Here is a 16,108-nt window from a genome sequence, read left to right as displayed (position 1 = left end):
GCACACGTGCAGTGAGCCCAGAGGCCTGCGGGGCTGGGGCCGCTCGGCCTGCAGTGACCACTGCGCCCGTGTGCTTGGCCAGGTTCAACGACGAGGTGAAGCACATTAAGGTGGTGGAGAAGGACAGCTGGGTCCACATCACAGAAGCCAAGAAATTTGAGAGCCTCTTGGTACGTGCGTGGTCCTGGGGAGCTCCCACTGGCCCATCCCCGAAGGTGGGAGGAGGGCCTAGGTCTCCCACTGAGGCCACCCCGGGGAGGAGCCCAGCAAGTGTCCTGCAGGCCAGGCTCCCAGTGGGGAGGGCCCAGCAAGTGTCCCCCACCGCTGGGCTAGGGGCTGCTCTTCTATGGTGGGGTCGGGGGGTGCTTCCAGTGTGAGAAAGATCCAGGAAAGCTGGTCTGTAAGGCACCTTGGGACCGGTAAGGCAGCTCCCAGGTCAGCACCTCTGTCCCCCAAACCCTGAGGTGGACAGCAGGGTCACCAGCCTCCCACAGCGCGTTCATGCCGAGCCTCTGCGGGAGCCAGAAACCGAGGCCCAGGGAGGCTGCATCCAGGTCTGGCTGCCGGCCGGCCGGACTCACGCACACGGGGCTTCCGGTGCCTGCCCCCGCCTCACCCAGAACTGTCCCGGCCCAGCCAGAAAGCCATAAATACATGAACAGTCCTCCTTAAAATGATTTAAAGTTAGACCCAGTGTTTCTTTGCTCAATCACACGTGTTGCGTGTGTGGAGACCGTCTAACCCGAGCACGTGGGCTCTCAGACGTCCCACTGTGGCCGCAGGAAAGCCCACGGTAAAAGGGAAAGTGCCCCACAACGTGCCCCCAACCCTGACGTTCTTGTTTCAGGGTGAGTCCCCCCAGCCTGGAGTGGAGCCCAGGCGTGGTTTATGGGTTCCTTTTCCAGACAATGCCACTGTTCACATGGACCCAACCTTAGTTTACCTCTGGGCACAGTGAACACTCACCAGGGGGACGGCCCTCTCTCTTCCAGCCCCGCTGTAGCTGCACGGCACTCAGTCACGTGGATACGCTGTGCATTCTAGAAGCACTTCCCTGCTGTTGGGTGGGTGGGGGTTTCTGATTTTTTCCTGTTGTGAAGAGTGTTGCAGGGCGTGTCTGTGGCCATCCATCCTGGCCTTCTTCCCGCGGCTCTTCCTTTAGAAATGTTTGGGAGAGAAATTGCAGGATCAAAAGTCTTTGCCATACTGACCGCGCCCCGCCCCCTGTCTGGGAGCTGAGGTCGGGGGCGGCTAGGAGGAGGGGCAGAGGCGGGGCAGGGCTCCCGGGAGGACTGCCTGGAGGCGGAGGCAGCAGTGCCACGTGCATCCTGCAGGAGCTGGTGGAGTACTACCAGTACCACTCGCTCAAGGAGAGCTTCAAGCAGCTGGACACCACACTCAAGTACCCGTACAAGGCCTGGGAACGCACAGCCTCCAGGGCCTCCAGCCGCTCCCCAGGTAACGCCCCTTCCAGGAAGGCTTCCGGTGGACCTCCCTGACCTAGGCCCGAGCCCCTTCCCGATTCCCGCCCCTGGGAGGGGTGGCCCAGGTCCCCCAGCTCTTCGCCAGCACCGTGCCTAGCCAGGGTGCCCGGGCAGCCCCGTGTGACCGGTCGGGAGTGCCAGCTCTGAATCGCTGCTCCAAACCTCGGTGCCTCTGCCTGGAGGTCAGCATGGGGAGGGAGCCGGGGCAGGTCCCTTCTGTCCCCAGATCCATCCCTGTGCCCCACCCCCCTCCCCCACCCCCTCCCAGGGAACCCGACTGCCAGGGAGCCAGAGCTGGGACCTCGACTTGGGAATGGGGCTGCCTGGCACAGACAGGGCCCAGCTGGATAGACAGGCAAGGTGGGCCCGGGGCTCCGTCTTGGAGCCACTCTGCTTCGTCCCGCTGCAGGGGCTCGTAGAACCACAGGGCCCCCCACCCCGGGCAGAGCAGGCCAGAGAGGAAGCCAGGCCTTCAGTGGGCGCCTCCTGAGCTCAGTGCGGGGCTGGGCCCTTCAGCAAGCGCCTCCTGAGTGCAGGCGGAAGGCTGGGATCTCTGCACGTGTCCTTTCCTGCGTCCCTGCTCCAGCCTGCCTGCTGGGAGGAGGTGGTCCAGGACACAGGTGCTGGGGGCGGGGGTGAGGGCAGCTGTGTCCATGCCCAGGTGGGCCTCAAGACTCCAGCTGCCCTCCTGGCGCCCTGGGTAGGCTCCCCCCCAATCCCTGCTGCCTGTGACTGCGTGTGGATGCCCCCAGCTCCCCTTTTCACCTTCTCTCTCGCCTCTTTGCAGCTTCCTGCGCTTCCTACAACTTTTCTTTTCTCAGTCCTCAGGGCCTCGGCCTTGCTTCTCAGGGCTCCTCCACACCCTTCTGGTCAGGTACCGCTGCTGCTCGGGGGCGTGGGGGGCCCGGCCTGCCGCCAGCCGACCCACAGCCCCAGCCTGACCGTGTCCACAGCCACTGCAGCCGGGGCGGGGCAGGGCAGGGAAGCTGGACGCTGGCGGGGGTGGGAGGGGGGTTGCTGCCGCTCCTGTGGACACTGTTGGGCTCGGCCCTGCCCTCGCCTTTGAATCGCTCACCCCCATGACCCCTCCCCAGCTCATCAGCCAGTGCCCCCTACTGCTTCCTGGGAGCTTGGCCTCTGATAGCAGCAAACGGCCCAGCGGCCCCCTTGAGGGAGGTGGGAGCAGATCGGGGTGGGCCCCGCTCAGCAACAGTAAGGAGGACTTGTGGGACTCGGTGCAGAGGGACAGTCCTGACTGTCCCTGACCGCTCAGCCCGCTGCTGCCAGAGTCAGAGCCCACCAAGCAGCTGTTTGTGCAACGTCCCCCCCTCGTGTCCATTGCCACCTGTCCATCAGGACTCCCGGGTCCCAGGCCACGCTGGTCCAGCCCGGTGTCCAGTTTGGTTTGGGGTTGGACACCAGTGCCCTGGGGTCCACGTCCAGGCCCTTGTCAGGGTGACAGCTGGGGCTGGGCAGCGGTCACCGTGCAGTCCACTCATGTGTTTCCCAGACGCTGGGCACGTGGGAAGGCCCTCAGAGAGCTGTGATGGCCCCCAGCGCGGGTGGTGAAGCTCTGGCTCCAGCCCGGTGCGGCTCACATGGCCCACATGCCTGCAGCCTGGGCACCCCCAGAGGACTGAGGGGCCCTGGGATTGGAGCCTGGTCTGTCCCTCTGGTGTCTTTGTGCTTGATAGCCTCCTCTGCGGGCACAAGGCCGGGCCCCGGGGGAGAGACCCAGCTCAGTCTGAGGACCCCCACCCTGGAGGCCCTGACGTCACCGTGTGACGCCGCCCATCTCCCCCAGCAGTGTTCACACCCCGTGTCATCGGCACGGCCGTGGCCAGGTACAACTTCGCCGCCCGCGACCTGCGGGAGCTCTCGCTGCGGGAAGGTGACGTGGTGAAGATATACAGCCGCATCGGCGGGGACCAGGGCTGGTGGAAGGGCGAGACCAGCGGCCGGGTGAGTGGGGAGGCCTGGCCCTGGCCCCAGTCGGAGACCCCAGCTCACGCTGGGGCTGGGGGAGTCAGGGCTCCGGCTGACACCAAGCACCACCCTGCCCAACCCTGTGCCCTCTGACCTCGCCTGGAAGACTTAGTGTCCACAGGCTCCGCGAGCTGGGGTCACGTTGTGAGGAAGCGACTTCCTGGCTCAGATCTGGACCCCGGCTGGTCTGACCCTGTGTCCATACTCAGCCCTATTCTGGGGTCCGTCGTGGTGAAGGCAGAGACAGATGTTGGGTGCAGTCTTCAAGTCACGTGCTTGTGCCCGACCCTCTTTGCAGGCAGGTTGCCTCGGGACTGAGAGCAGAGCCTGGGTGCCGTCACTGGGTTCCTGCCATTCCTTAAGACTCCGTTTACACCTTGATATGGGAAGGGACGCATAGTGTCCCCACGCAGCCTGCGACTCAGACCCGTGGCTCCTTATCCCGGTACCCTGTCTGGCCTCCCTGGCTTTGAACGGTTCCATTGGCATTCACCCAACAGGGTACCTGAGCTCCACAAACCACTGATTCGGAAACGTCCAGCTTTTGGGGGGCTGCAGCTGCCCATAGATGTGGCCAGACTTGGCTCCCGTCACTCACCGTTCCATTGCCAGGTGGAGAAAACTGGTCTGCCTTCACCTGGCATGTTGTCTGCCCTTGGAGACCCCTGGGTCTGACCCTGTTTCCATCTGACAGCCCTTCAGAAGTATGAGGCCACTGAGTTCTAGGCAGTTGACCTAGAGGGCTGGGACCACTAGCTGTCAAGTGTTGAGAGGCACCTGGAGCTTCATAAGCACACACCTGGGCCTTCACTTGAGTACTTGGTTCAGGTGATATCTGCTGAGTTTCTGCACTATAAATGAGCTGTAATTAATAAGTAACATGCAGGATAATACTTTGAAATCAGATAAATAGCCTATTCCTCATCAAACTTTCACCTACTGGTTTTATCATTCATTGATTAATTTTGCCTATTCAGTTATTTCTATCGTGGTAGAAAATAGTGATCTTCTGTCTTTTCTTTGACACTTCTTGGTGGGCATTCTACTGAAAGAAAAGGCTTTCACGTCTCTACTTGGTCGTTCCCGCCCCTTGCCCCAAGAATCAGCCATCTGTCCACCAAGACCTGCTTCCTTTCTGTGAGCTATTGTATTGAGTTCATTTTTGCAGAGTATTTTTACTGGAACTAGAGTTCTAGGCTGCAGGTCTTTTATTTCCGCACTTTGAGGATGTCTTTCCATCGTCCCCAGTCTGCCATCATTTCTGTATAAAAGTCTGTCAACATTCTTATGGTGGTTCCTTTGCAAGAAACGGGGCTCCATGTGGGGGAAAAAAAAATCTTTGCTTTTCATCAGTTTTACCAGAATGTGCCTGTGGGTGTTTTTTTTTTTTTTTTCCTGTATTTACTCTGAGATTTGCGGAGCTTTCCGAATGTGTGGCTTTACATTCTTCATCTGTTTTGGACATTTTTCAGCTATTCTGTCTGCTGCATTTTCTCTCTTCTCTTTCTGGGGCTCTGCTCGCAAGTCTTTCCCACCGTGCTGTTGTTCGGTCCCTGAGCTGCGTCTGACTCTGCAACCCCGTGGCCCGCAGCGCGCCAGCCCCCGTGGCCCGTGTGTGACTCGCGTGGTCTCTGTGGTTTTCATCCATTTCCCTGGTTTCCCATCTCGTTCCTTTTTGTTGGCTGACCCTCCAGTGTCTTCTGTTTTGTCTCTTCTGCTCTGTATTTCAATCATTATGTTTTCAGTTCTGGGATTTCTATTTGATTTCTGATTTCAGTTCTCTGGTAAGATTTTCTGCTTTTTCGTCAGTGTTCTGAAGCAGACAAGTGGGGGTTACTTACATTTCCTAACGGATGACCCCAGTGTCTGGATTCCCTGTAGATTTGCCTCTGCCATCTGCGTTTTATCAAAGCTTCTGTCACTTGGGCCTGATTAAATGCCAAGCTCGTGCATAAAGCACTGCAGAGGCTCTGGATGGATGCTGTTTTCCTCTGGAGAGGGTTTAACTTTTTGTTGTTGCTGGCAGTTCGCTGGTGGGCAGGCTGTCTGGAGCTGCTTGGGGCTGGTGCATTCCAGGGTCATCACTACCCCTGGGCCTTGGCTCTGCTAGGTTTTTTCCTCTTCTCCAGGGCCTGTCTCAGGACAGGCCTGCCTTAGAACAACAGCCTTTTAAAGAATCCCCCAACTCCACAAGCCTCCACTCACCCTCATCCTTCACACACACTTCCCGATAGCTTCCCTGACTGCTCAGTTGGTAAAGAATCCACCTGCGATTCAGGAGACCCCGGTTCAGTTCCTGGGTCAGGAAGATCCACTGGAGAAGGGATAGGAAACCCACTTCAGTACTCTCGGGCTTCCCTTGTGGCTCAGCTGGTAAAGTATCCACCTGCAATGCAGGAGACCTGGGTTCGATCCCTGAGTTGGGAAGATCCCCTGGAGAAGGGAAAGGCCACCCACTCCAGTATTCTGACCTGGAGCATTCCATGAACTGTATAGTCCATGGGGTCGCAAAGAGTCGGACATGACTGAGCGACTTTCACTTTCTTCACACAAACACTTACATGAGTCTGACATTGTTTTCAGGTCGGCTGGTTTCCTTCAACGTATGTAGAAGAGGAGGGCGTCCAGTGACAGCAAGATCACGGACAGGACTCGCGGATTTTCTTGGAAGAGTTGCTCCAGCGATGAAGTCTGTCTCTAGTTCTGCAACTCAGAGGGGAAATGCCCGCCAACCTTCCAGTCTTCAACAGCCCGTGGGGATGGGGAGGGGGTTCAGAACCTACATGTGATCTGTCCTGCCATCAGTCTGCCCTTGGTGGCCTGTCCTGGGTACGCTGCTTGTACATAGAGAAAATCTGGGCCAGCCCTGGGTGCCAAGGAGAAGGAGTGCCCATGGGTGGCATCCTGAGCCAGGCTCTGGGTGACAGCTGAGGCCAGAGCACACCTTGCCCCTGTCCTGTCAAGATGGCCTTCAGGAGCTTGGGTTTGAAAAGCAGGTGCCATCCAGGGAGGGCTGGGCTCCACGGAGGGGACCTTCCCCTGACCCCTTCCATTCAGCCTCTGGACCCTCAGCCCTCCTGCATCCTACTGCTCCCAGGGGGAGGCTTCAGGCCTTGAGAAGCAGAAGGGGCCAGAGCAGGCTGCTGTGCCTGGGGACAGAAGGGGTCATCGCCAGGGCCTGTGCAGCCCCTCGGGCTCCCCCGTCCCTCTGCACCAGGGGTGTGGAGAGACCCCCCCCAGGGAGGCCCCCTGTCTCAGGCGGGAGCCTTAGGAACGATGAAGCTGCCAGCCCTGCTCCCCAGTCACAGGTACTGTCTCTGCCCAGAATCCTTGGTGTGTGTCTGTCCTGTCCTGCTGCCGGTGGGTACATGGTTTATAAATGCTGACGAGGGCGGGAAGCAAATGGAGTTTGCTGCTCACTTGGTCTCTGCTGCTCACACTCCTCTCCAGAAGGATGCCCCACCCCACCCCCCACTGCCCCCGAGCAGGCTGGGGCCTGCTGCGTCTCCCACATCCTGCCAGGTGGCCACTGAAAGTCTGCCCAGCCTTTGCACAGATGTTGGTTCTAGCCCTTGGCAAGTCTTCCAAGACTCCTGCAGCCCGTGAAATGGGGCCTGTGGCCAGCCCTGAATAAGTGCTCTTGGGGGTGACTCCACCCCCTGGACTTCCCCCTCCTCGCTCCTCCTGGCCCTTGACCTCTGGCTGGCTTTGCCAGTCCCCATCCTCTCAGCCTGGATGTTGCATGAGTCCCAGCAACGCTGTCTCCTCCCAGCTCTGTGCCAAAGCTGCTGCTGCAGCCTGGGCTTTGTGGGTCCCCCTTTCCCAGGGCTCAGCTGCACAAGGTCGGCCATTGCCGAGGCTGGGCCCTGCTGGGGTGGGTGCTGGTGGCCACCCAGCACCCTGGGGTTCCTCGGAGGTCAGCCTCATAATCTCCAGGCTTGGCTGGCACAGCAGCCTTCTGGCTTGGGGAGGAAGTGGGGAGGGGTCTCAGAGGGCGTGTAGCAAGCAGGAGGCAGAAGGCAGCCAGCAGAGGCTTGGGGAGTGAGGGTGACAGGATTGTGTTTGGGGTGGTGGGCAAGGGAGGGGTGGGGAGGAAGAATTTTTCATGGAGAAAGCAGACCCGAAACTTGTCATCAGGGCGCACCCAGCACTTTGCACGTGGCCTCTGCTCAGCTGGCCCAGCCGCCAGCCACGATGGGAGGGGAGGAGACCAGCTGCCCTCGTCGTGTTTACAGTTGTCGGGAAGGTTTTGGTTTTTGTTATTGTTGTTGGGGTTTTGTTTTGTTTCATTGTTGTTTTTTGTTTTTTTTTTTTTTGGTTTGGCTTGTTTGCTTTTTAAGAGAGGGGAAAAAAAAAGTTTGTAATTATTTCCTCCAAAGCTCCCATTATATATCTGTGAATAATAAGGAAGAGATTTTATAATAGCAGAAAGTAATGTATATTTGGAGGTCATCGTGAAACAGGGCGTGGTGGCAACGAACGACACTGAGAGAACCCCGCGTGGAAGCCCGGCTCTCAGAGAACCCCGCGTGGGAGCCCGGCTCTCAGAGAACCCCGTGTGGAAGCCTGGCTCTCGTGACTGTTCTGCTTCGGTTTTGTTTGTCTGGAGACTCGTCTCAGTTGGGTTAGTTTTCGCACTGCTGGCAGCAGGAAAGGAGAGGACTGGACTCAGGCTGGGATGCGGGTAATTTCGGCATGACACGGACCACCTCTTGGGGGGGCTTCGGAGCTGGGACCTGAGATTAGCTGTGAACCCTTAGGAGCCCGATGCATGCAGGTCAGGGGTCTGAGGGTCCTGCTGCTGGCGGTGACCCCAAACAGAAGACAGACTGTACATTTGCCAATAGGTTTTTTCAGACCACGGTTTCTACTGCAAATAAACCTGAGTTCTTTTCTGCAGGAGTGGCTGGCCTTTTGTGCTGGGGAGGAGGGCGTGGCTGGATTCCTCTGTCTGTGTCCAGAAGGTTCTACCCATCTGAATACTGTTGGCCCAGGGGTGGTGGCCTGGGTCAGACGTGTGCCTTGGGGTGACAGCCTCAGGCACAGGCTGGGGGTCTGGAGGGATAATAATGCTGGGCCACCAACCAGGTGTCTCCAGGCTGGCCCAGGTCACAGGTTTCCTGTGCAGCGTCCTGTGACCCCTCCAGCAGCTCTCAGAGGTGGCCATCTCTTCCTCTGGATGGGATTCAAACCCCAGCCCTGCTACTTGGGTGTGTCCTTCATGTTCTGAGCCTGTTTCTTTATATATACATGTTGGAGATAAAACACAGTTTCTCCGGAGGGTAACTGTGGCCTGTGACCAGAGAAAGTCAGAATAGTACAGCCTAGACCTATTCTTCCCTTATGGGGATGGAGTCTAGAGGCAGTGATGCAGGGTGGCTTGGTGCCCCCACCCCCAGACTCCTCTCATCTTCAGCATATACTTCCCTCTTCGTAGTTACCTCATGGTCCAAGGTGGCTGCTAGAGCTCCTGCCATCAAGGCCTTGAGCAGACACAGAAGCTGACACAGCACTCCCCCTTATCCTGCTCACATGCTTGGGCATATGGCCACCCCTGGCAGCACTGGAGGCTGCTGATGCAGGTCCTGGGCTGGGTGTACAGCCTGGAGAATGTTGGGTTCTGCTGCTGCAGAGACGTAACCAGACAGGCCCCACCTCGGGGTGGTAAGGGTCACTCGGAGTCTAGAGCATATTGGGTGCTCAGCAGGTGTCAGGTTTTCTTATAAACCAAGGAGGCGAGCGCAGGTGTTTGAGGTGACACAGCTGGAGAGAATGGGAGGTTGCCCCCGTCTCTGGTCTCCAGGACCTGGCTCAGACTGGTACCCTGACAACCTGACGGGGGGCCAGCCCCTCTCTGAGAATCTCTCAGGTCTTGAGAGTCCCTTGGACTGCAAGGAGATCCAACCAGTCCATTCTAAAGGAGATCAGTCCTGGGTGTTCATTGGAAGAACTGATGTTGAAGCTGAAACTCCAATACTTTGGCCACCTGATGCAAAGAACTGACTCATTTGAAAAGACCCTGATGCTGGGAAAGATTGAAGGTAGGAGGAGAAGGGCACGACAGAGGATGAGATGGTTGGATGGCATCACCAACACAATGGACATGGGTTTGGGTAGATTCTGGCAGTTAGTGATGGACAGGGCGGCCTGGCATGCTGCAGTTCATGGGGTCGCAAAGAGTCGGACACAACTCAGCGACTGAACTGAATCCCCCAAGAGGCCCAGCGGTTCCCACACCGTCTCCCGACTGCAGCCTCTAGTTCTGAGTTCTCATGTCCACACGTGGTGAGGGAACGGCCTGGACCCTCACTGACCAGCCCCTGGGCCAGCACTCAATTGTCCCGAGCAGGGGCCAAGCGAGCTTGGAGAGCCCTGGAGAGAGCCCCTGGCCGTCTGAGGGCAGCTGTGGGTGAACCTGGGCACCGGGGCTGAGGGGCCTTGGGGAGGGCACTGGCAGCGTCTGCCAAGGGGTCCTGACCGGAAAAGGGTGGGAAGCTCCCGCCCTGCTGGAGGGGCTGTGTGTGGGCAGGATGGAGGCCAGCACGGAGCAGGGCCTGCCTGCCCCAGGTCGCCCCAGAAGCAGCCAGGAGCAGTGCACTCCATCGTCGAGGGCGGGCCGCCCGTGGTTATCCTGACAACCGCAGACTCCCCTCGGGCGGGGCCACTGTGGAGCCCACTGTGTCCACAGACGGAGAAACACCTGCTGAGCGAAAGATGGAAACAGCCCATTTCTGAGGCTAGGCGGACGCCCGCCGCTCCTGTTCCCCCACCCCCAGCACAGGAGCCCACAGAAGACAGTGGGAGGCTGAGCTTGAAAGAAGGGGCCTGTCCGGAAAGGAGCCCGGAGCAGAGCGGCCGCTGGGAGCCCGCGCCGGGGCAGCCTGTCGGCTCTCCGGCCGTCTGGGGTTGGGACATCATGACATCAGCCACAGGTCCTACAGGCCAGGAGCCAGAGGTGGAGCCCAGCATAAAGCCGAGATCTCAGATAAGTGCCCCATCATGAAAAGGAAAGTAACGCACGTGGACACAAACAAGATTGCAGACGAAGACGGATATTTTCATGTGCTTTTTAAACTTTCCAGAAGCAAAAGGATGCATGAACCCAGAATGGCTAACCCTGGGCTTCACAGATAAAATGAAAACCCCCTGGGTAGCAAGCAGAAGGTGAAGTGCCTGATGGGGAGAACAGCTTGGGTTTGCCCTAGACTTCCACTGGTCACCGTGCCCAAGGCTTCGTGCTTGCCAAGTCTTCCAGGCATAAGGCAGCAAGTAGACTATTTCCAACCCTCCACTCACCTCAGGGGCTGGCCTGTGTGGGATCACTGCCTGGACCAATGTCCAGGGGCCGACCCGGTGCCCGATGAGTGGGAAAGTTCACCCCAGGATTGGGGGTGGGGAGCATGTTGAACCTCTGTCTGCAGAAACACATCAAACAAAGGGAAGATTTGGTTACAGAACCTAATACAGTGATTCTCAACCCTGTCACCAGAAGTAAGGCATGTCAAAACGATTTCAGCAAAGAGAGCTGGGGAGAGACAAAGGCAGGCGGTGGGAGGCAGCAGAGGTGCTGGTCTCTTTTCCAGGTAAAGTCAAGATCTGGTGTTGAGACCTGGAAGGGAAGAGAGGCGTAAGCACGTTTAATAGCACGAAGATGAACTGTATGAGAGAAAAGATGATGGCCTGAAACTGGACGGGGTGAGAGAGGAAGGCTGGGGCAGGGGAGTGGCACAGTCACGGCTCATGGGAGAGAGATGACGGATCCTGCCTGAGAAGGGGCTTGGGGTCTTCTCCGGAGGTGTGTGGGTGGGTGGTTTTCTGTTGCTGCCACAAGTTACCGTAACCACGGGGACTCGGGACACACACCCCATCATCCTCCAGTTCTGTGGGCTGTTGAAGCCCACACGGATCTCCCTGGGCTGACAGCAAGGTGCTGCTGGGCGTGTTCTTGTCCGGAGGTTCTAGGGGAGAGTCCATCTCCTTGCCTCTCTGGCTTCTAGACACTGTCTGCATTCCCGGTACCATAGCCCTCTCCCCCTCCATCTTCAAAACCAGCACAGTTGTGTCTCCAACCCTTCTGAAGTCACATCTCACCGTCCCCCTCTGACACAGCTGGGGAGGATTCTCCACTTTTAAGGACACATGTGATCAGATGGTCCCACCCGCATAATCCAGGAAAACCTCCCCCTGTCAGGGTCCTCCACTTTGTCACACCGGCAAAGTCTCTTTTGCCATGAGAGGTCCCATGGCCACAGGTGTCAGAGGTTAGGGTGTGGACGTCTTCACGGGGCCACTATTCTGCTGCAGCAGTAGGCTGGATACTCTGACCAGTCTTGCTGGTAAATACAACAGAAACGGAGGGGAAATATTTCTGATTTTCATCAATGAGCTGGTCATGAAGAAGGAACACACAGACGCCGAAAAGTAAGTGAGGGCAGGACTCCAGAGAGGTCAGCTAGCTCTCTCCCCTAAGGGCATTTGCCCAACTGAGTGAGCCTGAGTACCGGTCCATAGAGCCTGGCTGGGGATGGGGAGAGGGGACAAAACCCAGCCCTCATCACAGCACCAAGTCTAACAGGTGAGCTCTTTGCTCATGCTGGGACCCCACTGGGCCTGACCCTAAATGTCAGGATGAAAAGAAACACACGCACCACCCCAAACCGCAACCACCGTGAGACGACACAGAAAATTCTTTTTCCTGGATCTTGATGATGGCTAGAGGAAAAAGCCAAAACTTCCTTGCGAACATGGGTTATGGGTTGAACTGTGTCCCTCCCAAAAAGGCAGATTGAAGTCCCAGTACCTGTGAATGCGACCTGACTTGAAAACAAGGTCATTGCATCTCCCACTGAGAGCCCGTGGTGCGGCCAAAATAAACTACTCAGACGGAAAGTAAGTGGCCTCCATTTGTTAAAAAAAAAAAAAGGGAAACGTAATTTTTCCAAGTAGAAAATTACAAATGTATTAAATGCACATAAATTACAGGGTTTTGAAATTACAGCTCTGGTTTGGATGGCTGTCTTAGGGGTGGCTGGTTCCCACGGCTGGTGGAGGAGGGAGTGGCAGTGAGGAGCTTTCCTGATAGGGTTTTATGAGTTTTGTGGGTTAACTCAGACTCCTGTTCCTTCATCACAAGCTGATGCATTTACTTTCCTTAGCAATTTAGTCTGACCCTTTGCTCTCCTTAGAAAAGGAAACCCCACACGTGCGCATGAGCTCTCTGTGGGTGCATTGGGATGCGCTGGCACCGGCTCACGGGAGCTGAGGGTGCAGCCTCTTCCCGAGTCCATGTTCCGTGGTGCCCTTCTCGTCAGTGGCCTGAAACTGGCCCTCATGGGAGCATTTTCAGCAGAAATTGGCCAGTGTCGCCCACCTGGACAGCCAGATGTTGAAACATTTAGCAGCACCCACTGGAGGCAGCGGCTCGCTAACAGCGATAAGCTGAAAAAGTCCTGGAGGTTAATGCATTTCACAATGCAGCCTCGAAATCCATAGAATAAAAACAGAATTAAGTGCATGGGTCCCAGTCACAGAGGGCACTCAAGCGCTTAGAGACAGCCGACAGCACCGTCAGGAGACTGCCGGGGCGTGTCCGTGTGGAGGACAGCGGGAGAACCAGGCAGAGCCGGGCTGTCGGTCCCGGTGGGCGTCCACCTCCCTGCCCGGATGCGGGTCCCATTTGGGGGACTGTCCCTGTCCTGGGGCTCTACGTTCCCAGTCTCTGGGTCCCACTGCCTCGGGGTGTCATACTCATGTGTGGCCACCAGGGGCAACATTCCACGTGGAGGCTGGGCTGGGCCTCCGACTGCCTGGATCTGGATACTGGCCTGCCCGTGGGGGGCTCAGCGGCCCAGTGCCCAGGTACAGGCCCAGGTATGTGAGGGGGCTCTGGCCCACAGCTGCGCACACCCACTGTGTATGCTGTGGTGGAGCCCGGCTGGCCGTAGACCCCAGCCCTCCTCTGCACCTGCCTTCGGTGGGTGCGTGCTGGGGGAGAGGCACCCACCTGTCTCCCTGGAAGGACCGCTTACTCCGGATGATAAAGCATTGTCTTCATGAAGTTACGGGGTGTTGATTCATTATTTTTTTTTTAAGTTCTTATTGGAAAAACAAAATCTTGGCAGTGCAAAGGCAGCCCTTAAAAGTTGCTCTGGAAACCCCTGATCTGGGTCTGGTGCCCGCCCGCTGGCTGTGCTCTGCCTTGGTTTGCTCATCTTTACAACGAGCAGCAGAGTTCTGCCTCCTCTGAGAAAACACACACGAAGCCCTCAGCAAGTGGATGGCCTGCCCACCCCCATGGGTGCCCGAGTCTGGTAGGGCACTGGGTCCAGGGGCCAGGGGCAGCTGGGCCACATGGGGCCAGGTGTCGTCAGATTGGTGCTTAGTGCCCCTCTCTTGCCCAGCGCCAAGCAGAGCTCCACGGAGGCACTTCCCCTCCCCCTGCCCACACCTCCGCTCCCCCCTGGACATCTGCCCAGTCAGAGGGTGGCCTGCAGACTCTTCCCTCTTCCCCGGGAGCCTGGCCAGCAGGTGGGGGTGGAGGCCTGGCTGGGCATGTGGAAAGGGCCAGCCCGGGCCAGAAGGAGGCATCTCAGGGCTGGTAATAATCTGCAGAGAAACTTGCAAAATTCCCTGAACCCAGCAGGGCAGGGGTTATAGTCCTTAGTTTCCAGCTGGGGAGACCGAGGCTTGAGAGACCAGCCCAGATGGTGCAGCAAGCTTGCAGCAGGTCCCTGTCTCATGTCCCTGGCTGGAGCCCGGCTGCCTCCTGGGCTGCACCCCACACGGCCCGGAACCCGCCTCTCCCAGACCCGGGCAGAGCCTGATGGATGACAAATTCTACAACTCTGACCACACGCAGGCCCAGCCCTTCAGCCACCACCCCTGTCCAAAGTCCACCAGGACTGTGCTGCCTGCTTGCTTGGGACGATTCTGCAACAGCTGCTTATCTTTGAGCACGGAGCCGAGGTCTGGGCTGCCCGGCCTGTGTCCTGGGGCTGCAGTGACCACTGCGTGTGCACCCCGTGTCCTCCGAGGACCCCGTCACACTACTCTCTAGCTCTCTCTGACCCCTCCACCCCACCATGCATGGAGGACAGCCCTGCCTCAGGTGGCAGGGCCAAGCCTGCTGTCCACTGAGTGTCTGGATTGGTGTCCTCCGCGCCCTGGACCCGAGCACCGCCCCTGGGGAGCCTCTCGCTGGAGGAGCCAGCCTTCCTCCAGAGGGAGGGTGGTGACAGTCTCTGTCCCCATGATGGGCTCTGACAGCGGCAGCAAGGCCCAGGAGGCCAGAGCCCTCTGAGGCCACCTCCTCTGAGATGCCCTCCTGGGTTTCTGCTGAAAAGAAGGACAGCTTGCTCAGGATCGGTGTCATTACAGCCAGCCTCGTGGCTGCCATGCCCCTTCCTGCCTCTGTCTTCTTCCTGAGCCCCTAAGGGCAGGGACTGGGTTGCTGGTTGACTCGGGGTCTCCCAGCAGTGTTTTGCTACAGTAGGTGCTCATTGATGGTTGGGTGGCATCACCGATTCCATGGACATGAGTTTGAGCAAACTCCGGGAGTTGGTGAAGGACAGGGAAGCCTGGTGTGCTGCAGTCCATGGCATCGCAAAGAGTCGGACACGACTGAGCAACTGAACAACAACAAAAATGCTCAGTGAGTGCAGAGGACGAATGGGCAGCAAGACATTGGACGCTCCGTGGGAACAAGAGCACAGACGTTTGCATTAATCACAGCAGCGTCTCTCCTACATCACTCACTGTATTAGCGGCCAACATTACTATGTTGTTCCTTGACCAAAATTTCAATACTGCTTTTTTGATCCAGTGGAAGAAGTCCTATTTTATCTCAGCACCTCAGGGGGATGTCCTTATGTGTTCCAGATTTCCTCTGGGCATCTTCTGCCTGAGCACAAACCAGATGCCCTAGACCCAGGGGTAGACAGCAGGCTCTGGTCTGGCTCCCCTGTGTGACCCCAGGCAAGCTGACTCCCCTCTCTGGGCCCTGATGCCCCCGACGACCAAATGCAGGCAGGCATCCCTGCTTTGGGAAGCTGCTCGCTGTGCAGTGGGAAAGCAGAGGCTCAGGGTGGCTCACCCAGCAGCAGAGGCATCTGGGAACTCCGAAGGGCAGAATGCAGATGGGCACTGTCGAGTGGCCAGAAGCAGGGTTGGGGGGGCAACCCAGACTTCCTGCCTCCGAGGGCAGCGAGTACCCCTCCCCTGGGGGTGAGCAGCTGAGGCTGGACAGGCAGGTCCGTGCTAAGGTCCTGGATCACCTGACCAAGGAGCACCAGCCGGCCCGAGGCTGCTGTTGACCCAGCGCTTCCCGCCCGCCTGGCTGTGCTAAGTGCCTTTCTGGTGCGGGAAGCATGATGGCGGCCGTGGGCAGATGGGGGTGCACGGGCTCACCTGCAGAACCCCGTGACCCCTGTTTTAGGGATGAGGAGCTGAGGTCACCTGCCCCACATGCAGGCTTATCAGGGTCTCAGGGCTCGCAGCTCCGCTCTGCTGCCTCAGCAGGGCCTGCTCCGCAGCTGCTCAGCCAGCTGGCCTCCAGGACGCTGGGTGGTGGGCGGTGCGTCCTGCCCCCACAGTGGGCGGGCCAGGGGGCTGGCAGAGGGCCTCTGGGGCCAGGGCAGAGG

At 58.1% G+C, this 16,108-nt stretch overlaps 1 protein-coding gene and 1 long non-coding RNA gene across 10 annotated transcripts in view; one reads left to right on the top strand and one right to left on the bottom strand.

The window, feature by feature from the left end:
• VAV2 (vav guanine nucleotide exchange factor 2) overlaps window positions 1-8,369 on the top strand; it is a 188,285-nt gene extending 179,916 nt beyond the window's left edge. For 3 of the 9 annotated variants that reach the window (XM_024999660.2, XM_024999659.2, XM_059891905.1), the window contains 5 exons: window positions 83-170; window positions 1,335-1,458; window positions 2,272-2,358; window positions 3,289-3,446; window positions 6,054-8,369. In XM_024999660.2, coding sequence (XP_024855428.1) covers window positions 83-170; window positions 1,335-1,458; window positions 2,272-2,358; window positions 3,289-3,446; window positions 6,054-6,101 — 505 coding nt within the window. In that variant the 3' untranslated portion in view covers window positions 6,102-8,369. The remainder of the gene's footprint in view (window positions 1-82; window positions 171-1,334; window positions 1,459-2,271; window positions 2,359-3,288; window positions 3,447-6,053) is intronic. The other 6 variants (XM_024999661.2, XM_059891902.1, XM_024999665.2 and 3 more) reach the window with 3 other exon arrangements.
• On the bottom strand, window positions 7,760-16,061 carry LOC132346651 (uncharacterized). The gene is made up of 2 exons (XR_009496586.1): window positions 15,876-16,061; window positions 7,760-10,885 (listed from the first exon to the last, which is right to left on the bottom strand). It is a non-coding gene; the product is annotated as an uncharacterized lncRNA (long non-coding RNA).
• Between the last annotated feature and the right edge of the window lie 47 nt (window positions 16,062-16,108).

The sequence above is a fragment of the Bos taurus genome, chromosome 11 (genome assembly GCF_002263795.3).
Source record: "Bos taurus isolate L1 Dominette 01449 registration number 42190680 breed Hereford chromosome 11, ARS-UCD2.0, whole genome shotgun sequence".
NCBI lineage: Eukaryota > Metazoa > Chordata > Mammalia > Artiodactyla > Bovidae > Bos > Bos taurus.
Note: the sequence above shows the minus strand (reverse complement) of the source record. Positions and strands in the feature narration are given on the sequence as shown.